At 44.0% G+C, this 25,897-nt stretch overlaps 3 protein-coding genes across 8 annotated transcripts in view; 1 reads left to right on the forward strand and 2 right to left on the reverse strand.

The window, feature by feature from the left end:
* septin8a (septin 8a) overlaps nucleotides 1–5,956 on the reverse strand; it is a 38,793-nt gene extending 32,837 nt beyond the window's left edge. For 2 of the 3 annotated variants that reach the window (XM_076751041.1, XM_076751042.1), the window contains exon 1: nucleotides 5,808–5,954. In XM_076751041.1, coding sequence (XP_076607156.1) covers nucleotides 5,808–5,837 — 30 coding nt within the window. In that variant the 5' untranslated portion in view covers nucleotides 5,838–5,954. Of the gene's footprint in view, nucleotides 1–5,807 lie in introns of all 3 variants that reach the window. The other variant, XM_076751040.1, reaches the window with a different exon arrangement.
* Nucleotides 5,957–7,525: 1,569 nt separating this feature from the next.
* On the forward strand, nucleotides 7,526–9,151 carry sowahaa (sosondowah ankyrin repeat domain family member Aa). Its single transcript, XM_076751228.1, has one exon. It carries the CDS (start codon nucleotides 7,579–7,581, stop codon nucleotides 8,998–9,000), a length of 1,422 nt encoding a protein of 473 aa, XP_076607343.1. The 5' UTR covers nucleotides 7,526–7,578; the 3' UTR covers nucleotides 9,001–9,151.
* A 4,088-nt stretch (nucleotides 9,152–13,239) lies between these two features.
* The window catches only part of shroom1 (shroom family member 1), a 31,163-nt gene continuing 18,505 nt past the window's right edge, over nucleotides 13,240–25,897 (reverse strand). For 3 of the 4 annotated variants that reach the window (XM_076750794.1, XM_076750793.1, XM_076750792.1), the window contains 8 exons: nucleotides 22,347–25,281; nucleotides 22,074–22,233; nucleotides 21,677–21,738; nucleotides 20,554–21,192; nucleotides 19,732–20,328; nucleotides 18,781–18,889; nucleotides 17,881–18,153; nucleotides 13,240–16,041 (listed from right to left, as the gene is read on the reverse strand). In XM_076750794.1, the coding sequence (XP_076606909.1) occupies nucleotides 15,787–16,041; nucleotides 17,881–18,153; nucleotides 18,781–18,889; nucleotides 19,732–20,328; nucleotides 20,554–21,192; nucleotides 21,677–21,738; nucleotides 22,074–22,233; nucleotides 22,347–25,066 (4,815 nt within the window). In that variant the 5' untranslated portion in view covers nucleotides 25,067–25,281 and the 3' untranslated portion in view covers nucleotides 13,240–15,786. The remainder of the gene's footprint in view (nucleotides 16,042–17,880; nucleotides 18,154–18,780; nucleotides 18,890–19,731; nucleotides 20,329–20,553; nucleotides 21,193–21,676; nucleotides 21,739–22,073; nucleotides 22,234–22,346; nucleotides 25,282–25,897) is intronic. The other variant, XM_076750796.1, reaches the window with a different exon arrangement.

A 25,897-nucleotide genomic window follows, 5' to 3' on the forward strand; every position in this document is an offset into this window, starting at 1 on the left:
TGAAGCTCTTTTCATAACAAAATGGATTACACAAACAATGCATCACAAAGCTAAAAATAAACCTGATCGTCTTAGTTCCTAAAACATTTAATGACAACAGCATAAGCTGCTGCCTTTAGCGAAGGAAGTGTGAGCAGCAGACAGACAGGGGCTTTCAGCGAAACTCTGAGGCATCCGCCTGTCCACCCATCGAAGCTGGCTCAGAGAGGAGACGAGCAGCAGCGTTAAGTATGACAGGAATGAAAAGCTTCTGGTTAACTGTCCCAGGGTGAGGAAACAACAAAGTTCCCAGGCCATCGTAGCACCGAGCCAACAGGAAATGGCTGCTCACAGGGGCCCCAGGTGGCTCAGAGTGAAATGAGGCACAACCCATACAAGCTAGTTCATCCACGAGGCACAGCAGGCTGATGTGAACCGCTTCTGTCTGCCAGCAAAGGGCCTTTTTCAGAGAAGACATTTTGAAATGTCACAGAAGGAAACAGCTAAATTCAATGATTTGTTTCATTGTAGATTCATCTTTCCGTGATGTGTCTGATTAAATTATTGATTCTTTAGTCTTTCAAATGACTATATGCGTGGATGAATACCAATCACAATTTCCCAGACCATTTTCTGCTGAATCAGCGACTTGAAGGATTAATTTAAAGCAGGGCTTTTCAAAGTCACTGTGGCTCAACCTTCAGACAAACTAATAGCAACTGTACCCTCCCAAAAAGATTCAGTGAGTGACGCTGTGGGCCACATCTCAAGCACCTTTTTTTGCTTATAATTCTTTACATTTGTCAAAATGGCCCATTAAAAAATGCCAAATTAGTGAGTCTGTAAACTCCATGTGAGTGAGCACCCTGGCAGCGGGGCGAATGAGACATAAGCCGTGACATCAACTTTCTGAAAGGTTAAATAAATACATGACGCGGATCCAACTTGACATAAACTGAGGGCAAAAAAAACAAGACGTTCGAAGCACCCATCACTCCACGGAGAGACATTTTTGGCAAACAGTCCTAATATGACCTGAAATTGTCCTATCACTCACTCCTCCTCCTCCTGCTCCTGCTGCTGCTGTCTCTCTATCCACCCTTCAGCCTCCCTCTCGCCTGCTGGCCTCCATTCCCACCTGACTCGTGTCTGACTTGTGTTTGCAGCTCGTGTCTGCCTCAGTGAGCCTCCACCTGACAGACAGCAGCAGCAACCTGGCAGACTGAGACGCACGCCGCTGCAGCTGGTGGGAAGGCCTCCGAAAAGGCTTCAAATATTTACAATAACTTAAGGTGCACTTTGTGTAGAACTAGTTTCCCTTGAATGTCTTGTTTTCACGTTAAATTTTAAAGAGGCCACATCATCTGCTGGGTGCTGTTCTATATTCCCTTCGATCACATCATTAGGCATTTCCACTTCCTGTATGCATTATTTCTATTCATTGTGAGGCTTTGCTGCTTTTCTATGATTCATATAATGTAAGTTGAAGGTATTTAGCCTTTTCTTATTCAGCCTTAACATTTGAACTAAACACACAATCTAATACTGCACACCAAAGGCACAGTCTCGTCTCTCCTGTCCTATCTTTAACTTGACAGTAGACAGTAGTCAAACTGAGAGCTCTATAAGATGTGTCCATATTTAACAGCGTCACAGGACTAAAGCTAAGCTGACATGGTCCCACTTCTGGGCAGGGGTCCAAAATTTGAAAACCTACTTTATGAAAGCAACATTTGAAACGACTGACATCTATTTTATAACAAAAAAAAACAAAACACACACTTCTCTAACAAATACTCAGCTGGTTTTTGAAGGATGAGTCATCCCTTTAGCCTGTTGTGGTTTGAAGTGTACTCACTGTGAGCAGCATAACGCTTCAGTGTTGAGAGGAGACGTCAGTTTGGGGGCTTCTGGAGACACTACGGGCCTAACTCAACTTAGCATCTATGAGACGAGGAGACCGCATGACAACCTCAATGACAAACCCACATACACATTCAGTACTCTTTGGACGATGTGGTTGGTGCTTCCTGTCCAGTGATGGACACGTGGCTTATGAAAGTGCCTGATGTCGCTTCAGTTTTAATCATCTACCGGTCATACTTCTGAGATCTGAAAGGGAGAGGGGTTTTTTTTATATCTTATGTCGTTGAAAAAGAAACAGACTTCGATAAGATGCTTTTGCAATGCCGTCAGCTCTAACCACACCTACAGATTTTGCCCTTGTGCACTGCTATAGCCACTCTCCTGCTGCTACTTGTGCTCATGGTGATGTTGCAATGTTAAAAATGTTGACGGTTGAGATTTGGGTGATGTGCCATCAGGAATCCACAAGCACGGAGATAAAAACTAGTTTTTCTCTGTTTTTGTCCATTATCTTATCAAAAGTGCGCTCTCTCTCTCTCTCTCTCTCTCTAATCTTACACTCATGCACGACAACTGTATGGCCACATTACTGCTCAGTCTCATCTATGGCCAACAGGAAAGACAAAAAAAGAAAAAAAAAAAAAGAGGGAGACAGATGGGAGAGGAGACAGGAACCATTTTATGAAACAGATGTACAGCTCACTCATCTTTACAGGGCTTTTCAGAAATACACAGTTTCCTTACTATCACTGAACTGAGGAAGCGAATGTCTGATCCTATAAAAATAATTTCTATACTTCTGCCAGTTATGTTGTTGGCGACAAGCCAAGTGTTTTCTTTTTAATGGATTAGAGGTTAAACTTGTCTGGATCAGGTGAGCTTTTCTCTCTTCCATGAATGTCAAAGCTTTCACATGTTTCAAGATCCAGACTACTTAAGCACGCTATTGAATGTCGTTGGTAAAGTGAAAATCAAGGAGGCGAATTTGATTTAATCACAGACTGCACTCTTTAAAAATGTGGATCCCCCTGGAGAGCACTTTAGGTAAGTAATAAAAAATCTTATGTGGCTGAGGTATCTCTGGAATGATGGACACTAAGTGAAATCTGACAACTCTGTGACCTTTTTGCATGCAGTAAATCCAGTTTTGATAGCATTGACTGATCAGAGAAAATAACATGCAACTGCATGTTGTTTGCAGTTTGCATTTGCAGGTTTGACTTGAGAACAGTAAGCAGATGCATTTGTCTCATTTACTGCCTTTCCCATTGACATTTACAGGCATCACAGCCAACTGAATTTGCGGGCAAAGTACAAAGTGTCAGATTAATGAGTGCCCCCTTTCTTTTCCTTTCTGTTCTTTGTTGCCTGTCCTGCTAGAGCTGCCTCAGCCAGGCCAGTTTTATGTGGACGAGCCTGGACTGACTTGATTTGGCCGTTCACATACATGCCTTGCACAAGATGCATGGTTCAGAATCTGAATCACAATTGAAAAAAATTGACCTTTTTACTGTTCATACTGATAAAAACAGACCTATATCCCATGTCAAGCACTTTGAGGTGCAGGGCCAAACTTTCAGCTACACATATTACTGCTGATGGGTTCACTGGGTGCTACAAGAATCAAACTATCCTTCCTTCATTCAAACAGAAAGAACGCTGATGTTAGTACAACATCAAAACAAACATTACCGCTTCAAATTTCATTCATTTTGCTTTTGCCAATATAATATGGAAAGCTATTTTAATCCTCACAATTCGGGCTCAGGACCCACCTTTGACTAATTCTGACCTATTCTATAGACGGATATTGACTCATCACAACTGAGGCTGCAGCTCGGCTGTCATTATTCATCTGTAACACTGGATTTGACAAGCTCGCTCGAGGCAGTTCTGGCCTGTATGTTCTATATACAGCTAACATCACTGATGATACACAACAGTTGGTATACTCCACCTGCAATCTGCTCTGAGCAACATACAGCTGAACCATATGGAAGTGAACGCATATAGACTGAATTCACTAGATAAATCTAACTACAGAATATATGTAGATAATGTATTCACAAGTTAACATCACCCTCTGCACAAACAAGCAAAGCTGCAGCTTTAAAGTGCATGCGACTTGCCTCATAATTCCTCCTTCCTTGTCTCTTGCCTTTAAGCACTTTATGAAGTTCATTTCATTTTATGCATGCAGGCCTCGCAGGAGGGACAATACTCTTCAGGGTCAGTAAGCACTGTACATGCTAAATATGTTACAGGGCATTTGATTACATAACCATTTAAATGAACTACATCCATTTATATATACGGTACACACTCTGATGCAATCAATGAGTGAAAACAATAGATGGGCAGTTGGCTCCATTGATCGCCTCATGTGGCTCTGGCCTAGAAAGTTAACCCAAAGCAACATGGGATTGACATGAGCCAACAATGCAGCCAACCACACATCCATATCAATAGTTGCACATAATTAACAGCGTGCCCTTTACACAAACTGCCAGGCGAGCACGTCAGTTTGTTCAATATGGTCTCACTTAGTTCCGAAAGTTGGACAGGAAGTCGGCCAGTCAGGCCACCGTGCTGCTGCTAAAACTGTCATCCCACAAGCCTGCTTCACTGCAGCTCCTCAGCATTTTGCTCATTAATCACTTTCCTAATTCTGTATTCCAAAAGAGACATTTCACCAATCGCAACTCTGCAATATCCTCTGCAACCTGCAGCCCCTCTTGGATACCTTCCTAACTTAAGAAATGCCAAGCGTGCAATATCCTAAGCACCCTCTTTTTGGATCCTTTCCTTCCTTCGCAGACATGTGTTGCACCAATAAGTGGTAGGAGTGGCCCGGAGTGTGTTCTTAATCTCTTTATCCCTGCAACTCAGCGCTGCTTACTGTCCAATTCACCGCTGCAAGGATCTCTTCAAGCATCTGCCAAAAAGTTAATCACCCAATTCAAATCCTCTCCTGTGCATTCCCTCCGTCACAATTACATTGGTTTTCCATAATGCACATGCTTTGTTGTGCAAATTCTTGAGAGCTTACTATCTCACTGTATGCCACTGGTATTTTCTTAAGCCTGTATTGCATCACTATGCTGTACCATCAGAGTCATGCCTGAATGACTGGGCTTGTCACAAGGAAAATAATGCAGGATACATTCCACTCTCATATGAGAATATGCCTCACCTACTACTGTGACATGCAAAGGCGTTAATAGACAAACAAACCATCAGCGGTGCAGCCAAAGCTTGCTTAGCATCAAGCTGTTCAAACTGGCATGGCCTAACGTGTAAATATCACATTATGAGTGAAGGACGTGAGTTTAATTTTGCACCCCTGAACAGGAAGTTAAGAAGAGGCCACATGTCAACACTTTGGTGGTTACTGCTATCTAGATGTAGTAGCCCAACCAGCATTGCAGCTTTACACTACTGTAATAAGTTACACCTACTAAGGACCTCAAGTGTGTCTGCACGACAGTGACTTCACAGCAACAGTATCTTACTTTATAGTTTTTATCTGCTAGCTACCCACTGAATTTGTTGTGTTAAAAACGTGTGCTATGATAGCTAAATGTTTAGTGTTTATAGCCAAGTGACAAGCTGAATGGTGCCACACGTTACACCCTAATGGTCAGCTACGCATTCATGGGTAACGTTGGAGACGCAAATTACGAAAATAAACATTACAAGTCACGACATTAAAAGCAGCCCAGCGTCGTTTTCATTTGTCTTGACTGAAAGAAACCCAGTCACCATCACAGAAATCTCTTCCACCATCTCGACTGAGCCCACATCACAGGCTTCAAAAGCGGGGGAGGCTTAGCTTCATGCCCAGCTAACACACACTCACTTTTATCAATCACAACCAAGCGCTCCCGCGGCTGCTCCTGCAATGTTTTCACTCCCAAAAGAGGAGGAAAAACACACAAGGGGCGCCGTGGCTTTTTACTTACCGAGAACACGTCAACGTCCGTGGCAGCCATGGTGCGGAATGTGTGGTGTTGGTGTGCTGGAGCAGACTGAGCAGAGGCGAAAGGGAGCAGCCCTCGTCTCTCCGTGCTAGCCTGCTAAACTACTGAGCTGAGCTGACAGAGATAGGAAGAGAGGGACCCAAGACGGAGAAGAGCTCGTAACTGGGCAGGGAGGCGGCTGGCTAGGCGACAAGATAATTCCCTGCTAGTTCTCTTCTAGTTCGCACAGTCAGGGTAAATGGTTTATTTTCTTCGTTTCAGCTTTGGGTGGGAGTCCATGAGAGGTGAAAGAGGCTTGCTTGATTTAGCTGAAGTACGTAGCGCGGGATGGTAGGGAAATAAGTCGACAAACAGAGCTAATGAATTCTGTAGTTACTGTTTAACACACGCCCACTACTGCGGGCTAACTCAAACGTTTAAAAAAAACTAGTATCTATTTTCATTGATTATCATAAGTGCTTGCCAAATAAAGTTGGCATATTCTGAATCTGGTGAAGTTTAAAGTCGCCTCGATGCGTTTCCAGGCGGTGTAACGGTCAACGCTCAAACAGGACGTGAACTATCTTGACGTTCAGGTTTCATCTTTGGGTGGGACACATACGTTCCAATATGGCCGCTTCTAAGGAACTCCTCATTCAGTCCAGGAATGTCATGCCGCACGTATTGCAAGCCAGGACAGGAGCGAACAGCACGACATAGCGACGGCGGGGAGAGCAGAAATATGTGTGTCAGCGGTGGAGATAAAAGATCAACTAAAATAGCTGATCATCACTTCAGTGCAGCCGACTGTGTATGTGTCGTTTTCAAGCTCGGGTATTAATATTTAAATGAATTAATGAGGTCACAGATTGATTTTACTAGAATGTGGCTCAACCAATCAGAGCACCCCATTTGATATCATTGCAATATTGTACCCTATTTAGTCCAAAACCAGTACATCTGTACTGTGTGTATCTCACTGCTTGAACGTGTATGTAGCCTAGCTGCACTGGAGATGTGTAATTTTCACAGCTTTACGCTGGCATACACTTTACATTATACATTTATAAACTTTGTGTTTGTGCGTTTTTACTGCATTTTGAGCTTCAGAGTGGTACATTTCAGTTGTAAAAGCCTGGTAATGGTCAGTCTACTATTACTGTGTAGTATTTCTATCATTATAGGGGTGGTAGAAGTTGTATTATTATTATTTATAGTAGTAGTAGTATTTTATTAAACTATGGCTATAAATATGCATGTGATAACTTTGCATAACGTAACGTACTGATAACAAGTATAAGCACCCTTTATGTTAAATGAATGCATTGTAAATGTGTGCTTAGTTAATAGACTCTGAATGGAAATGAGAGGAATAGTTTCCATGAGGTCTTTTTGAGTACTGGGATTGTTGAAACATGCATTTTATCTTTAATTCATTTTTAAAACAAAATAAAAACAGCAAGAATTACTTATTTATTAATGTCTTCACTTTCATTGTGATAGAAAAATGCACGAAAACAGCTTGATTATCCGTCTTCAGCTGAAAAGTCTTCGGGAACTCGCAGCCACTTTGCCTGCAGGGAAACATCTGCATATATTATTCAAATTGCATCCACGTCTGCACTTTCCCCGGAAAGAGACTCCAGCAGACAGGGAGGAGAGAAGTGAGCCAGGTGAGGCTGCTGTACTGTCACCTGGATAAAGTAACAGGACACCGCGCGGCTCTTAGACACACGTTTTAACTTTAATCCGCGTGTTGTCTGCGGTTTTTATAATGGCTTTGACGCAAGAATCCGTCCTGTCTCTTCTGTTATCGGAGGGGGGCAAAGTGAGGAAGTCCGACTTGGTGGGCAAGTTCAAAGGTTCAATAGACTGCGACGATCCCGCAGAGAAAACCCGAAACAGGGAGCTTTTCAAGACCTTCGTCAACACGGTCGCCTTCGTGAAAGAAATCGACGGTGTGCGGTACGTTGTCGTGAAGAAAATGTACCAGCATTTACTGGACGGTGTCCAGACTCCGGAAAACAATAGAGAGCTCCTTCTGACAGGTGAGCAGCAGCGCCCACCTGTGCGGAAGACTGAGAAGACTGAAGGCGCCGGTGATGCAGGAGGGGAGAGGTCAGCTGCCTCTGAACCCGATCAAGAACTGGCAAGTAGTGAAAGTGGCGAAAATCCGACTGAGTTACTTTCTCCTATAGCGCTTGCATTGCAAAGGAGCAAAAATGCGGACATGAGAGTCAAAAGAATGCTGAGTTTTGAGATCCAAAGGCAGGATAGAAGTGGAGACACCTGCTCAAAGAGGGGTGCAGTCAGTGAGTCCACAGTGAGCAAACCATATGCCTTACCTCTGAGAATGCCTCCCAGCACCACCAGAGTTGAGATCCGCAAGCTGAAAGCGGGCTCAGATGACGCCCCTGAAAGCCCAACGCTGGACACCTTCAGGAGCAAGAGGAGGCCTCCTTTGGCGGAGAGCAGCGTCAGCTCCCCCCAGCTGAGGAGGACAGTGAAGAGCACCAAGGTGTCAGAAGAGCCCAAAGAGACAAAGGTCCCCTCCTTGGTTCCCTTGGAGCAGTCAGAGCATGAATGGCTGGTCAAGTGTGCCTCCGGCCACTGGAGCCAGGTTTACGGCCTGCTGCTAAGAGACAACCAGCTGGCCGAGAAGAGGGACTTCATGTCAGGGTTCACCGCTCTGCACTGGGCAGCCAAATGTGGAAACAGCGAAATGCTTGTGAAGATTATCAGCCTGTCCAAGCAAGGAGGGGTTGACATTGACATTAATGCAAAAACACATGGCGGATATACGCCTTTGCACATCGCCGCCTTGCACGACCAGGAGTACATCATGGCCATGCTGGTGGGGGAGTACGGGGCCGACCCGAGCATCAGGGACAACTGCGGGAAGAGGGCCTACCACTATCTGCACAAAGGCATTTCTGAGACGTTGAGAGAGATGCTGGGTGAACCCAAAGCCCAGCAGGCTCAGGAGAGGACCCTGCATGAGAAAGAAGAGCTGGACCTGTTCCCAGATCTCTCCAAGGGCCTGCATTCCATAAGCCGTCTCTTCCAGCCCCACACGACGGGCCACAAGAAGAAGCACAAGCAGAGGATGGGATTTTACTCTGTGAGCGAGGACCCCAGCGAGGAACGAGAAGACGGCAGCTTCAGAGAGAGAACCTTTTCAGATGCTTTCATGTAAAGAACTCAGAACTTTGATTTTCAGGAGGAATGATGAGCCATGCCTCCCTCAGAGAATCTGACTGATTTCCAGGCCGTTGTCAGCAATGACACTCTTAAAAAAAAAGTCAGACTCCTTCCTCATTTTTGTGTTTTATTTATATTTTCTGACATTGATATTTGGCAGATGATACAAAAGATGAAATTCTGATTGGATATGATCTGCAGAGTTTAACTGTGTGGTCTAAGGGGTAATCAATCAAAGACTAAGGATTGATGATGGTATCAGAGGCCACCTGGTTGACTGAGTCTGTGTTAGACGCATAGAGTTAGTCTGACATCTTACCTGTACGAGCTGTACCTTAAGGAGTGTTTACAGGAAACTATTCCAGCAGGTCCTGTGAGTCATTTCGTTACTCACTGTCTGTGGTCTCTTGAAGGCATCATCATCTCAGCCTGCCCTTCTGAACTTAAGCAAACATGTTTATCTCAAGGTTAATTATGTTTAATGACTGATTGTTATGAGTTTGTGTTTTTCAAAATTACGAGTCATATTTATTTTCCACTGTAGCATTTCAGCACCTAGCACTCATGTCAGTAAGGTAGCTGCAAAATGAGGTTAATCTCAATTAATGTCATTTCATACATTCCCATTTACTGTGATTTGAAATGAGCTGCACTCTGTAACATAAGGAATCAATCACACTGTACAATACTTATTATCACAAAGTTTACATGGATACAAAACTAGATTTTTAAATGTTCTGATGAAAAATGTCCTCTTTTAATCTGTTTTTGATATCAGTGCTAACAGAAAATCAATCTATGACACAAACTTCCTGTTACTGATTAACACAAAGGTCAAGACTTGACTTGTTTTCTTCAGTGTTTTCACCTCTGAGTAAGAAGTGAAGTGGTCTTCCCCTCGACTTCAAGAGGCAAATATGCCAGAGCTGAAACTGAGGATGTCCTCACTGGCTTACAGTTGAATCAAACCTCTCAAAGAGACAAAATAAATTAATAAACTAAAATAAAAATCTGAGAAATGTTGGTGCCTCTGAGGAGGAATTAGAGGACATGCCTCTTCATCATCGCACCACTTTGTAACAGATTAATTATTAAACACTGCGAAGCATTTATGAGAGGCAAACATCCCACTGAAATCCCCTGGAAGAAAACAAATAGTGGATTTCACAGACTCACAATATATGTTACTGGAAAAGACAAAGGGTGTGTCACTCATGAAGGAGTGTGCAGGTGTTCCATAAATCATTAATAAATCATCTGCATGCCAAAACTTCTCTGAAATGTGGCTGGAATCCATCTACTGGCTTGTTGAGACAGCTGTGATTCAGCCAAATACACAGCTGGCTGGGAATGAGTGTGTGTTAGCGTGTGCGTGCATGTGTGTGGCTGATAGTAATGTGTTAATGATATCACCGGCCCCTGCAGCCTGAAGACAAGAAGCGGCAGAAGAGCCGGCTCTGTTGCCTCGTTTCCTGTCTGTCCCGCTTCGTTTTCCTCCACAGATGTGACTGCGCTATCAGTTTGGTGTCGACTAGACAAGAATAAAAGTAAGATTTGAGTTGCAGCTTGTTTGGGAGATAAAAGAGCCACGGGTGAAGAAGAAGTGCTGGCTCATTCTCCGGCTGCTCGTCTCCCTCTGCTTCTTTCGTGTCTCATGATGTCACTTCCCCAGCAGCTTCCATTGCCTTTACGTCAAGACGATGTTTCATCTCCGAGCCTCAGGGTTTCATTAAGCGAATGTTCTTTTCTGCTGCTGCTGCTGCAAGGAGAGAGGCCATCACAAGGTCAGCAACAAGGCCCAGAGTGGTGGAAACCGTACTCCAGTCCTTTAGATAACAGGAGGAGAAACACCACTATGTGAAAATGAAAATATGGACGTGTAAGTGGTAAATTTAAGTTGAAATTGGAGGCAGTGGAGAAATATAATGAGGAAGATCTAGAATGCATTTTCACAATAACTTTCATCCCGTGTGTCAAGAAGTTATGAGCAGGGCTTAAGTGAGCTTAATTAGAGCGAGGCTTCAACAGAGACATCTACTGTAACAAAGAGGCAATATAAATACAGCTTTACTGTAAGTGTTATGGCTTGAGAACAAAGCTTTGCTAGTCCTCATGACTGAGCAGTGGTTAGAGTTGGAGGTAGAGCAGAAGTTAGAGGAGGAGACTGAAGGTGTGCCGGCATTCCTGCAGGCACAGAGTTCAGAGTTCAGCTTGAAAAGTGAGCTTTCAAGCCACCAATTTGAGCAGCTGGTACAGTAATCACAGTCATTGTCACGTTCAAGCGCCCTCTTGACCTCCAGACACTGTATATCATGGTCAGTTTAACAGTTATTTGGTGGCACGCAGCAAAGAGAATCACACTCTGCGCTCCCTTCATGGTGTAGATGTTGCTTACCAACTGGAGCTTATGTGTCATCCAGCGTTTTCTGTTTTCCTGAGACAGAAGGACACAGTCGGTGATTATCAGCAGCAAAACTCCTCATTACCCGGAGCTGTGACACAACTGCTGCTGCAGTGTTCAGGCCATCCTGTTCCCTCCTGTTTGTTGTCTGCAGCATTCGCCACCAAATGCTCCATCACTTCCACTTTAGCATCTTTTTAATGACACTAAACCTAATTACCCTGTAGTTAGTGTCTGACAAAGATCTTACTTGCTTAAAATTCCCTGACTTGTGTCGTGTTTTATGTGCCTGCTGCCTTCAGTGGGAATCTGATGTAAAGTGCTTTCCACTTTGTGAAGTACGCTAAGTGCTGCCTCGCTCTCCTCCTGAGGTTTCCTCTGCCACTTGCCGGCATGAAATCATTGTTTTTCCCCCTCAGTCCATTCTACGCCTTTTAATAAGCGTTTGTTTTTGCTGACAAACAAACTGAACGGCATTCCACTGCGAGGCTGAACAAATGGGGAGGGTAGGAAGAGAGAGAAAATATATCCCAATCGAAACAACATTTAGTCCCATTCTGAGCCCCAAAATGTGACTCGTGTCTGTACGGTAAATGTGAAGCTACGTCCAGTGTTATGACAATTTATGCTGCCTTGTTGAAGAATCCTACTTTGATGCAAACTGATAGCACTGACCGTAACGCTAACCCCAAACTTAAACTACCTATTGTGATGTAGTAAGTAGCATATTTTGGTGGGTATCACAGAACACCAGCAGCGGGTTAGCTTAGCATAGCATAGATACACTGAGAAAGAGCTAGCCTGGCTCTGTCTAAAGTGAACAAAAATTGGCTAAATAACTCTTATATATATGTATATTGTTCAATCTATCTATGGTAATTAGTTAGCGGTAGAGGTCTGGTGGTAGATTTTGTTAACTTTGGACGGAGCCAGGCTAGCTGTTTCCCCTTGCTTCTAATCTTTTTTCCAAGCTAAGCTAACTGCCTCCAGGGTCCAGCTTCATTTTTACTGTACATGTCATGACAATGGCTTTAAATCCACTTTCAGCAAGAAATGTCGAAGTGTATTTCCAAAAAAGTCAAACTATTGCTTTAAACTTCCATTTACCTGATTCTGTTGTGGTACCTGTCCATTCAATATGAAGCTGGACCCAGCAGACAGTTAGCTTAGCATAGCATGGATACACAGGGAAAGAGCTAACCTGGCTCTGTTATATCTTGTCTGTTTAATCTGTACACAAACTGTCAAACCAACAAAAAGAAGCAAGATATTAGTGAGGATTACTGTAGAGGAAACACAATCCCGATGACAAAAAAGCACCAGAAAGTTATAAATATGCTTCCTCCTCTCCCACCAGGAAAGCATATCTGTAATCTCTGGTTGTAATTGTTCTTTTGTCTCCGATGGATGATGAAGCTCCGCACTGTGTTGAAACAGAACATGTAAATTCATGCTCTCGGCTCAGTAACAGTAACTCACTGGACTCTCAGAAGCAGTGTGCTGATATGCCTGCAGAGGGCAGAGACGATCTGTGAGAGAACAATCACTGGAGGAGCGCTTCAATTACTGAGGAAACTTCACATTTCTAGCAGAGGAAAGCCAAAACATGACAATAAATAACTGTATTTAACAAGTTTATGAAAAATAATATGAGAAAATGTCCAACCCTAACCTGTTCTCACAGCTTGAATATTGCAAATCATAATTCACTCTTTCTATAAATATTGCATGTACCCTATATCTGTACTTCTATATACAGTATCTTGCACTGGATGTGATGCTCCTAAACCAATGTTGTTTGGGAAAGAAAGAACAAATGTGGTGCACCAGAATGAGAGGGAGAGCTTAATTTATTCACAATATTACAAACATCATGGAATTTACAATTCCAAACAGGCACAAAAAACAACTCAAACTCTCAGTGGAAACCAGGTGTGAAATATAGCGGAAAGAGTGGATTTAGAAATGTCTCTGCTGTCAAACCACCACGCTGACATATGCCTTTCCTTCTTGGCTTTAAAACAGGTTCTGTTCGTATCAATGTCACATGCCTCCATTGTGTGAAATGAAATCCGCAGCTAAAAAAATATAATCCTACTTCAAAAACAAGCCCCTTTTCTGCAACCTCCACAAAACACTGCTTTGATTGAATGACAGAAGCAAGAAATGACTCAGGAAGTTGACAATTGTTGGTTAGTATGAATGCAGAACAGCTAAAATGAGGATTTATCCGTGTGCTGCTCCTTTGTGGGAGTATTTTCTACACTTTCTCTCCCCCCCAAGTCTTTCTTTCTCCAAAATGTTGGTCTTTTGCATACTTAAGAAATTCCAGCAGGCTGTAGGGAACAACATGAGAGTCTTTCTAACCCTTCAGCCCTGCGTCAGCACAAAGGCCAAAACAAACATACACTTGTTTAGCAAACATTAGCGGGCACAGTCACAAACCTCCAGAGAAATGGTTGAGGGGCGGTGGCGGCGGTGGTGAGACTGCACAGCGAAAAACATGAAAAAGTCCATCGGTGAGGAAGGATTTCCTACTTGTGAGGGAAAACACGCTTTTAGTCATACTGCCCACTTTTTCTAACATTTTGAGTGAGTGAATAAATGGTTTTCTGTGAGTGGAGGTTGCTAACGATGATCTGCCTCTTACATAAATATCACATAAACAACAGTCAACCCATACGCGGGATTTTTTTTTTTTTTCTTTTCAGTACAGCCAACAGGTAGAATTTCCTGAGGGATGCTCACAATTTGATCACGTTACGACTTCATAGGAGTTTTGTTGAAAACGTACACAGCAAACACCGACAGGAGATCTGTCTTTCTGTTCCGCACCTAATCTCTACACACACATAATTACGACATTCAAGGATTCAAGCACACGCACGCTGCACATATTCTGATGCAGAGCAGCAGCTCGCATCGCTCTTGGAACAACTCTCCGATGTGTTTGGAGATTCAGTAAAAAGAAATTCATACAAGTTTTAAAAACTACTGACAAAAATTAATGTAGAAACAGTTTTTAAAATGTGAGACTTCAGAAATTAGGGGGGGGAAATCTTTTGATTCCAGAGTGTGTTTTCATCCAGGGCTACCAAGAAGAGCTTTTTCACTAAAGCTGTGTGCATTTAAATACACTCAAAGGCTACACGTGTCTAAAAGTGGCTACGCTGTGGAGGTAGAGAAGAGAAAATTAGTTTCAGAAACCTGAAGTGAAGACTGTGGACTTTTCCTCTTAAAAAAAGTATTTCAAGTATCACATGTCACTTGTGCGACAAAGGGACATTTGGGAGAAAATACTCAGTGATATAATTGCTTACTTATAATCTGCTTTTAAGAGGTTTAGCACCTCCGTATGAGGAACCGATCCAGCATGAAATCATCAAGACTTAATGACATTAAGTATGAAATTGGCTGGAAAAGTATTTGCACACAATCCTTAATGTTGCTGGGTGCGCTTGTGTACCTTCTGAGAAACATTCCTATTAAAAATCAATGACAACAAGAGGGAAAAATAGAAATATTGTTTAAATGGATGGAGTAAGGCGTTCACTTGAAATCATTCTCATCTGATTTGAAGAAATGTGCATTCATGTATCATTACAAAGTGCTTTTTTTCATTCACCCTTTTTGGTTTTTAGTGCCTTAATTTGAAACACATTTAAAAATAAAAACATAAAAAAAAAGATTAAATCTACTACATCTATTGTACATTTTACTGACATGATACAGTACACTGCCCCCTCTCAGGCTACTCTCTTTCACTGAAGCCTTCTCACTGGTCAAAATACAATCTTAAAGCTTATAATAGGTTTCCACAGGTGCAGATACAAGCTGTAGCACTACCATCTTATTGAAAAGTGAAATTGCTGAATCGCTAAGTAAGGGACAAAAAGTTTCCAACCAGCAGCTCTAATGGGAAATGTTCCACAACAAAATCAATACCAAAGGCACACAGAAAAAAAACAGTTCAGTCCTCTTTTCAACGGACACATGTACAACATGTTGGGAAAAGTCTTCAGATGCACGCTGCAGATTGTGCAGACTGACAATGGGCGGAAATTGGGTGGGCGAGCGTTCTGGGCACTCTCGGTAGACGACAGCAAGGCAACGAGCTTCAGCCTCGACAATCTTTATTGCTCATCTCATGTGTGGCCTATCGTTAGGAGAGGAGAGCAGGCGGCGTGATGGCTTCCTCGGTAGCCTCTTTTAAAGGACAAACAAACGTCATGACAGGGTGCAAAAGGTTGGAGGTACCAGCTGGACCACTAATGATCCACGCCTCATGTGTCTATGTGGCAAACTGAGCCAGAAAGCCACTAACGTGTCTCCGAGCATTGAGAAAGAAAGGAGGAATCAGTGCTTTTGTTGCTCCTCCCTTCACAGACTCAGGCTGTTGGTGAGGGCCTCCAGCTGCTCCTCTCTCAGCCGCTGCCTCTCCTCCAGGTCCTTCTGCTGGATGAGCAGCGAGGCCTTGGTCTGGACGAAGCGCCGGTAGTCCTGCAGCTGCTCGGCGGACAGCTGACGCGACAGGAAGGTGGAGACCAGGTTCTCTCTCCGGTCCAGGTTGTCCTTCAGATCTTTGGCGTCCTCCCTCTGTTTGCACAGCAGACGGTGGCGACTGTCCAGAGAATCCTGAGTGCAGAGACAGAGGGTGAAGAAGATGAATTACACCTGATAAAAGGTTACATTTCCTCTCTATTTTACATGATAAAAAGAAAAAGAAATATGTTTGGTCTGTTATTGCAGCCTTATCCTGGTGTTAATTTCATGCCTTGCAGAGCATTAGTCCCATGCTGATAACATGAATAAAAAAAATATCCTTCTGTAAGCAAAGCCAAATACAGAATTTGAGAGAACTGCTGATAGAAAATCTGAAAGTTAATCATGCCAAAAAGCTTTATTTTTTTACCTACAAGCCTCATAATTTGGGTTATATTTATTGTTTTAATTGAAAAGTAATATCTTGGTCCATACAAAAGAGAGCTGTGAAAGTTGTATGATCATATTTCAAACAGCCACAGGACAGGAGGTGCAGTGTTTCCTTGTGTCAACAGAGGGCAGGGTAGATACAAATGTCACCGAAACCGGGCTGGAGTTTCGGTGAGTCAGTGTAAATACCAGTGTTGCTGATAACAGCAAGAAAACAAATGAGCCTCTAACAAGCCCTCAGTATGCTGCACGTACAGCCGGGCTTTTGCAGATGGACAAACTAACAAGGAGCCCTTTGAGGGGTAAACCTTGAAATCTAATGCATCCATGCAAACATAAACTGATGCTGAAAACACTGGGAATCACAATGAAACAGGATGTTCAGAGGGAAAACAAAGCAAAGCACAGAGCTCAAGTGGCACGACTCATGATAATAGCAAACTCATTGCTCTCATTCAGACAGGAGTATATTAAATTAGATTTGAAATAAAGGCCTAATCACGGAGCTCCCTCGTATGCAACATGATGACATTTAAGTATTTCTCAATATGTCAAACCAGAAAGCTCAGACCTATTAAACTGCAGTATATCTAATCTTCAAATGTCTCAAAAAGCATTCAGCTCAAACATAGATAAGCTAAAAATTGGCAATTAAACACAGATAAACAGCATTTTTCGAATTCCACACGGTGAGAAACCTTGACTCCATTAGAGTCGCCCTTCAACTTTTGGCTTCAAGTGGCATGTTTGCTCTTCTAAAGTCAACAGGACAGAGTATGGCTGAGGGCATGGGAGCAGCCACACACTTCTGACACTCATCGCTGTCTTTTGGCCAGAGGCTCGAAACAAACTGCACTGAATGAGATCTGTAAGGTGACATAGCAAGATAATCCACCTGGAGCACACGCTAACAGTACGTTTTTACTGGCATGCATTAGTGTGTATGTATAAACAGCTCCAAGGGGACGAGACAGGAGCGTAAATGGGACAGTAAAACACGTGATGGCACATTACAGTACATCAGTAGATTTTTATCATATCTTAGGTAACAGATTCCATTGACCTTTAACCCAGGAGTCAGTCAGAGTATGCCTTCATTAACATACTGGTGCTTTGTACTGAAAAGACAGATGGACAAAGATTCATAGTTTGATGGTTCGGTTTCATGCTTTTAATTAGTTGCGTGATGTAAAACGTGAATAATTAGAGTACTCTGACAGAAAAGGAAAAATTGAAATTTTGATTATGTTAGTTTGGTTATTTCCTGAGATTTCGGAGGGTCATTGAATGCACCACTGTGGAGAGTTTTCAAAACAGTCCCTGCTGGCAACTGTATTACCATTAGATAATTATGAAGCTTTGACAAAAAATTCAAATTCAACAATAAATGCTTACTCATCAAGTTTTTGCATGCTTTTTTTTTTTTTTACAGCATACAGAAATTAATAAAAGAAGATGAAAGGAAAGTGCTCTTATTTATGAACCCACAGATCTCCAAAGACAAAAAAAAGCCCTCCAAAAACAAAGCTTTCGGTTCCTCACCTTCTCCTCAGCATCTGTGTGTTGGTCCACGGTGCTCAGGGCGTTCTGTACCCTGGCCAGCCGAGCAGAGAGACACAGCAGCAGGTTGAGGACCCTCTCCAGGTCTCCTATGAACAGGCTGTACCTCTCCTGCTCCACGGGCACACAGCGCTCACGGACCAGCACCTCCAGGGCCTCCCCGTGGGCCGTGTTCTCCTGAATCTCTGTCTGGAGGACGCCACGCATCTCTTCCAGCGAACGCAGATGCGACTCGATACAGGACACTAACAGACGCTGTTAATTCAAGCACAGACGGTAACGCATTAGAGATTTTAGGGTAATGATGCTCCAGAACAGATACACAGGGTGAAAAAAGGTGGAGAAATAACAACATGACCACATAATGTCAGATTGCGGGTGAACCAATCGTAATATTTATTTCATATTTGCTGCCACTGGATCATTGCTGTATATTCAGTAATAGTGGATGTGTAAGGCAGTCAGGAAGAGGGGGGAGGCTATGTGCTAAGCCAGACATTAGCAACTGGGAGACACTGATAAGAGGTAGACAGTACATCATGTGCTGAATAGCTCAGTCTGAGTGAGTCTGTTTAAGGCCAAATAACTTCAAGATGGTATCAGTGTAAAATCACCACTACTTTTTCTGTTGTAAAAAGAAAAGACCACAAGTCCTGTTTGCTCTGCGGTCCCTTCTGGTTTATTGTCATCTTTAATGCACATGCAACAAAGCTGTGACACCTTTAGACATACTGTACTGCACACAGATACTGTATACTGCCTTGTTATAGGTTTTTGGGAGACACTGGTCTCAGTTTGTTTTGCTGCAGCATCTTCATAATGGCTTATTTCTGTTGTGATTGTTAAAGATCACTTCTCTGTCATGCACAAATTAATAATTACCTTCTTCTCAGCGATGTCAGCTTTGCCCTGCGTGTCTGTGCACTGAGGTTTAAGGCTGTCAGGAGCAGAGGGACAAGGAGACGGTTCAGCCCCTTCGACCGCTTCAGCACTAGAAAAAGAAACTTGTGTTTAGGTCAAGCAAGCTTTTTTGCACCCTGTTGATGCAGCTAATGATTCCTGCCATCACAATACAGCACTGACATGCTCAAATTTAATGTCTATTTCAGCTGTGCCAAATATAGTGTCTTCACATGGAGCATACTCTGAGCAAGGCACCGCTGTTACTTCTTACAAAACACTGGAATGAAACTGCACATTCGCTATGTATCTGAAGTGTGCTTACGCTAGCAGAAATTTGAGTGCATGTTCAGCAGTAAGCAGATAGCCAGGTGTGTCTGTGCATGTGATGCAACAAAAGGTAACACAGCGCAGGTGGAGCTCAGTTCTTTGGCCATTAAGAACCGGTTTCAAGTTTCATAGAGAAACATTAAACTAGGAATCCTAATTAATTTGGCCTCATCTGCAGTCTGAGCACCATGTCAGCTGTAAAAGGCTTTGGAAGATGTGAGTGAGATGGATTGTTCTTTCCATCACTGTGTGTATATATAAGATAAAGAGCTATGTAGTCACCTGAAAGGATGGGAGGTCGAAGATTTGGAAAATTTCTAAAGCAAGTCCAGCTGTCTTCCATTTCTATACTAACATCTAGGGCTGTACCAAGTGCCATTTTTTTCACATTGACATACACATACTGGGAATGAGATACTTTTTTCATTAAATAAACTTTATTAAATGAATATCATTCGTTAGTTTCTTCAACATAAATACATGGAGGCATTCGTTAAATGTTGACTTATGGACTTTACAATGCTGGAGTTACTGAAAATGGGCCACAGCCACAATGTGTACTGGTGGAATTTGCAGCTTATGTTCCAGGACGTTAACATTTACCTTTCTGCAGCTCCTTTCTGCTCCTGCTTCTTCTTGTAGTGCTCCTCCATGAGCAGCGTGTCCTCTGACAGCAGCTGCTCCATCAGCATCATTGCCGTCTTGCGATTGGCCAGTGGGTAGAGCACTCTGGCCAGTGATTGGTCGGCCTTGACAACCGCTTCCACAAGTTCTTCCCACTGAGGTGTCTCCGTTGGCATCTCCTGGCTCTCCGTCTCTCCCTCTGGTGTTCCCCTCTCCTCCACTTCCTGGTTTTCTGCTAACTTCTCATTGTCCATTTCTGGATTTTTCTCCTCTTCCACCTGCTGACTGATGTCTGCGTCAGAGACGGAGGTGCAGGGAGACACAGAGGTTTCACATGCCTGCGATGGAGGAGCTGAGCTGCTGGACTCGTCCAAGACGTTGTCCGTCAGCAGTGAGCTCTGGGCTTCCTCTTTGGTCTCTTCTTCTGAGGGGAGAATCCACAGCGATGGATCTGTGGTGACGCCGCAGCTGAGAGACACTTCGTGGTTGGAATCAGGTGGTGCGGTGTCATTGCTTGGTTCATCCACCGACTGCTCTCTCTCTGATCCAGTCACAGAAGGAGAGGTCCTGACTCTACTGGAAGTTAAACAAATTGTGGTTAAGAATCACACCTTGCCAAAATTGCATTTGCAGAATCATAAACACCTGTTAGAGTTTGCTTTAGTTGGGCACCTGAAGGGTGATATATTCAAATGATGAAGATTTCAGGAAGCTGTGGCAGGAAGTGGGGTGGCACGTTCAACTAGTCAAATAATTTCACAGAAGAAATAAGTGCTGCATTGGTGTGGAGTTGAATCTTACCTGGAGGAGGGCCAGTTTTCAGAAGGAAGCTTTGCCTGGGTGGGGCTGGACGAGGTGGATTTGATTTCCCTCTCACTGGTCTCTAGACCTCTGGGGGACGGTGGGTTCGATGAAGCCTCACTATTGAACCTGAACACATCTGTGACAGGGCCGTGACATCCAGGAGATCCGGAGCGAACTCTGGCGCGGGAAGAGGAGGAGGAGGTAGGGGAGGTGGATCCACTTGAGTTCCTAGTTCCTACTGTGGCATCCTCCCCTGGTTCTGAGTTCTGCTTCAACAAAGACTTTTTCTGGGTTTGGTTTTGCGTCTGTCCCTGAGTGATCTTCTGACCGACAATCTCTGGCTCTTTTCCTGCTTGCTCCGTTACACTTTGCTTCTTCCTCCCTCTGTCCTGGGCCTCTCTGACTTCAGCAAAGAATGAAACACTCCTCTTCTCTCTGTCTGGTCCGCCTGGTCCAGTCGAATCTCTCCACAGTTGATCCAGCTGTTCGGAACTTTTACTCAGGGCTGACGGTCTTGTTAACTTTGATGCCCCAAGCTCTTCCATGGACTTCCCTCTCTGTGCAACCACACGGACACGCTGCTGGCCCTCAGGGGCTGGCTTTACTAAGGAATCCTGAGTGGCATTCTTCTGGGAACTGACATTGACATGCAGTGTTTAAATGTGTAACATACGTCATCCATTGATACAAACTATGATTACTTCAGAACAGGCTTGGCCTTTAAATTAAAACAAAAACTATTAAATTGACACTTCTGGCTGTCACATTTTCATATGCAATTACTTTAAAAGCAAATAAATCTGCATCATACAATTCTCAAACATTCTGGAAAATATCATTGCAGACTGGCAGTAATAATTTGATATTCCTACAAATCACAGAAATAGGCCAACTCCTTGAAAATGGCTCAGTCAATGATTCTTTTACAGTCCCTGCATAAATCTTTTAACAGGAATGTTGGTTTGGTCTGCCGGAGCAGGTGGGTGTTGACTTTCTAGTGGCACAATGAATCAAGTAGAGATTTATAGTCTGTGCTGCAGCACACACATCACTGACCTAATACTCTCCTGACCTAAAACCAATAAAAATGTCCCGATTTGTCTGCAGTGCTGGTACATACCTCCAGGTTACCATAGAATTAGCTGGTAATGGATCTCTCTCATTGTCATGTGCCTGCAGACCCTGCAGAAGACCCAAACAGCAACATATGAATTACATTTTAATACTACAGTAACAGTCAAGTGTGGGTTTATTAATGTCTTTTTTCTTTGACTGAAAAGTTTCTGACTGCAAAGATACTTTCATATACTTAGGTAGAAAGCTTATCAGACACTGACTTTAACTGGTGAAATAAAGCCCAGAATTGTGGCATGGATGATTTTAGGTGAAAGGTTTATGTGCACATATATCTACCAAGATATTTTCTCATTAGCAATAGACAACTGGTTGGTCAGACTACACCTTATTGTCACAGGTATGTGTTAAATTTTTAAATATCTCAGTTTGAACTGACATACCTCAAAGGCATGTGGTGTGGATGTGGATCTATTCCTGAAGAAATTCGGTGGCTCTGGCTGGTCCAAGAGACTCTCCACTGAGGCAGACTTGCCCTGAGATGGACCTTGGCTCTCTCTCCATCTGAGTTGATTTGACTGAGCTGAGAAGAACTGGGCATACCTGTTTTGTAAAATAGCACAGATAAAATGTTGGATTTGATGCACACAACAACAACAAAAAAAAAAAAACATCAAATTAATTTCTTGCTCTCTGGATCTGCTTCACTTTTGTACCTGATGGAGCTGGTGGAAGAATCAAGGATGCGGCCTGCAGAGTGTGGCCTGTGGAGTTTATTCTTCTTGGTGTTTTTGCCCTCATGATTTCCTGATAGAGGTCTGGGAACCCAGTCAAATGGTTTCTCCCCAAGGGAATGCCTCTGTCTGGATGGAGGTGGCAACTGAAGCCCTGGTTGCTGCGGCTCTGCCACTTTCTGGCCCGTCTTACGCTCCATATACTCCACCAGGGCCTTGTGTTGCAGATGTTTTAAGTTAGTCTTCGAAGCACTAGAGGCTGAGAGGGCTCGGCCTCTTGTCTCAAACATCTTCCTTCGTGTTGCAACCAGTCCCTGCTCTCCTTGCTGCTCTCCCTCATATTCAACTGCAAACATGTTGTCACTTTCGTTGCCAAAGGAGCGGCAAGCAGAATGGAAGGGGACACCACCAAGCTGATTGAGTTTTTCTGGTTCAGAGTAGCACATCTTCTTCTGCTCTGGAGTCAATCGCTTCTTGCATCCGATTCGTGCTACCTGAGGTTGGGCCACATTTGGGGGTTTCCCATTTTCCTTTTCAGTGTCATTGTCTATCTCCTTTGGACTCTCCCTGACTTCTTCCATTATGCTCCCCCTTTCTGTCTCCTCAGAAGCCACAGAGGGAGTGAGTGTGTCTGTGGAGGTCTCAGAGTCCTGTGATGAGGAGAAAGTGTGAATCACTGCAGGCCACAGCTCAGGTTTTTGCCTGATGCGGTGTGGCCATGACAGCTGTAGGTCCCTCCTTTTAAATGATGTCTCCCTTAGGACTTTAGACTGGGCATCCTTCAGCTTCTCTTTGTAGTACTTTTTAAATGAGTCATCCAGGGTGTTACAGGCAGAGGTAACTTCGCCTCTATCGCTCTTGCCTGTGTCACTTTTTAGAGGTCTCTCATGATCACTGGCAGCCACGTCTCCATGACCTGTTTTGTTTAGGATCGGGTCTTTGCTTTTTACAGTCAAATCAGCATTCTTTTTAGGCTGTAATGCGGCCCTGCTGGCTCCGGTCAGGTGGTACAGAAGTGGGGTCGTTTCTTTGTTTATCCTTTCACTGGCTGCATCTCCCAAGGGCTGTCGTTTTCCTCTCATTGTCTGCTCCTCTTGCTTGTGGTGGTTAGGCTGTTCATTGCTTGTCAGTGAAGTGACTTCTTTCATTTGTGAGGGTGAATGCGGTTGACAGTTTCTGTCAGGTCCACAGTAGAATATAGGGTTGTTGGGAGTGTGGCGGCCAATCTCTCGACTCTGCATCATGTCAATTTCTTCTAAGGCATCCAAGCTTCGAGAGGACTGCATCGAGGTGAGGGATAGTCTGCGATTCTCCTGATCCTGGCTCCTGGGGGACAGGTCCTTTCCCTGGGACACAGAAGTGAAAACCTCTCTCTCATCTGGAATCGTACCACTGGAGGTGCGAGAGCTCATTTGGAGAGGTCTAAACAAATTATCCATTGTGCTGTGGCATCGTTCTTTTTCTCTGAGCTGGTGTGTCTCTAACACAGTGGAGCTCTCACTCCCAGCCTCAGACCCACACAAAGATGCAGAGTGTGTCCTCAAACCAGATTCAGACGGCTTACACACTCCTGTGACAAAGTAGAACTGACCCTTATGCTGGATGCTGCTGTTGATATAACTCTGACCGGCATTCCAGGGGCTGCTAGCCTGGGTTGGCTCTGAACCGAGCCAGTCATGAGCAGAATGTGCCCTTTTGCGCTGACTTTGAAAATGGCTACCGCTCCCGCTGGACTTGTCGTGATGGTCTCCATTGCATGCACCACCGCTTGAGTGTTGTCTAGGTTTCCGGTGCTCGGGCTGGCTTGTGCCTTGGGGAGGTGATCGGCTTACGATGTTTGATGACTTGTGCTGCTCAGAGGATGCTTTGTTATCCGTGATGAAAAGATATTCTGGGTTCAACGGCACCCTGGTCTGATCATGAGGCTTGAGGTGGGGGCGGTAGCTTGGTGGCTGCTGGGCCTGTGGCTGTTGCTGTTGAGAGCCCCTCCAAACTGAGTACACTGTGTCAGAATTGAAGCTTGAGTTAGTTTCTTGGTTAGTTGTCTCATGTCTTGGGGCATTTAGACTATGTGACTGGGGTCGAGTGTGGGGTCTCTGCTGTTGCTGAGGCTGTGGCTTCTGGGGTTGAAACTCAGTAATGGGGCGGTGGACTCTGCTGTTCTCCAGGTTTTTTGTGGCTATAAAACTATCCAGTCGTGCAGGGACAGGAGGAGGGCGGACAGCAGGGTAAGCACCTTGGGATGGAGCCCTTAGAGGCACCTCTTGTTTAGACAGTGCTTTATTGTTGGTATGGAAACTGTCATTACCATTGTGGTTGTTGTGGTTTACTTTACTGTTGGAATTGTTGCGGTACTGCTGTGAGATAGCTTCCACAGAGCGATAGAGCTGGTCCATGGTTCTTGAATCCGACTGCAGAACCTGGTTTGGATGATAAATGGACTTTACGTACTTAAGATCAGCATAGTGGCTGAAGGAACTGGACTGTAGGTCGTCTGAGAGAAAGGGAGAGGGGTAGTCTGGGGCAGTGGACCCGCCAGAGAAGGAGCTGTAGGCAGAGTCTCCTTTGCCGTGTTGGTGATGGGCAAGTTGGTCGGCGATGCTGCTGTTGGACTTGGCTGGGGAGAGCCGGCTGACAGGCAGGCTCAGAGGATGCAGGTCCACGTTGCTCATTCTCTCAAAGTGGAAGTTGTAGGAATCCATGGAGGACTGGGGTGGATGGCAGGAAGGGAAGGGCAGGGTTTGTAAATGTGTTGTATGTGCGTGTGCGCTGATGCATGTGTCTTTGTTGTGGGTGAAACTGGGGAAATTACCACCAACACATTTGCACCAGGTCGTCTGTCACGCTTTCAGCTAATTAGGTCATTTTCCTGCCTCCTTTTTGTTTATTCAAAGCCTCTTGAAACGCTCAGTAACTCCTGAGGGAAAAAACAAACACAGCACAGACTGGTTATCAGCCTGAAATCTTGACTTCTCATGCTCCAGTTATACATCTGTGGACAATGACTACTCAAGAGTGAGCTGGTTAAACAAAATGTCTGTTCAAACAGAATTGGGAAAAAAAAAAAAAAAAAACTCAGTGACTGACATATCCTTAATATATCATGAGGCTTTGTTTTGACTGCTTCGCAAAAGCATAACAATTTCACACAAACATAAACGTCCACTCGGTTGACGGCACACACAGCTCACACCGCCACATCAAGGAAAAACACCTTCATACCTCATGGATGTCGTATGCATGAAAGAAAATTCTCCATCAGGTACATGCTTGTGAAAATGTTCGTGGGAAAAGAGCTGCTATTTTTGCAGGGTGCTTTCTGCTCAGACACTATTAAGATGCCAGAAAACAGTAAGTCACCACTGATAAATCTTTGCCTGGCATTTCTAGGTCAAATTCCTCTTGTAAAAATCTTGCTCCATCTGTTAGAAGTTGTAAAGCCAAATCATATACCCACTTGACTGAAAAAATGTTCATTTTTCTTTTTCCCAGGAGAGCTGTTTATGCCTACTGAGCGGGGTGGAGGTGCTGGT

This window comes from Chaetodon auriga, chromosome 15 (assembly GCF_051107435.1).
Source record: "Chaetodon auriga isolate fChaAug3 chromosome 15, fChaAug3.hap1, whole genome shotgun sequence".
Classification (NCBI taxonomy): domain Eukaryota; kingdom Metazoa; phylum Chordata; class Actinopteri; order Chaetodontiformes; family Chaetodontidae; genus Chaetodon; species Chaetodon auriga.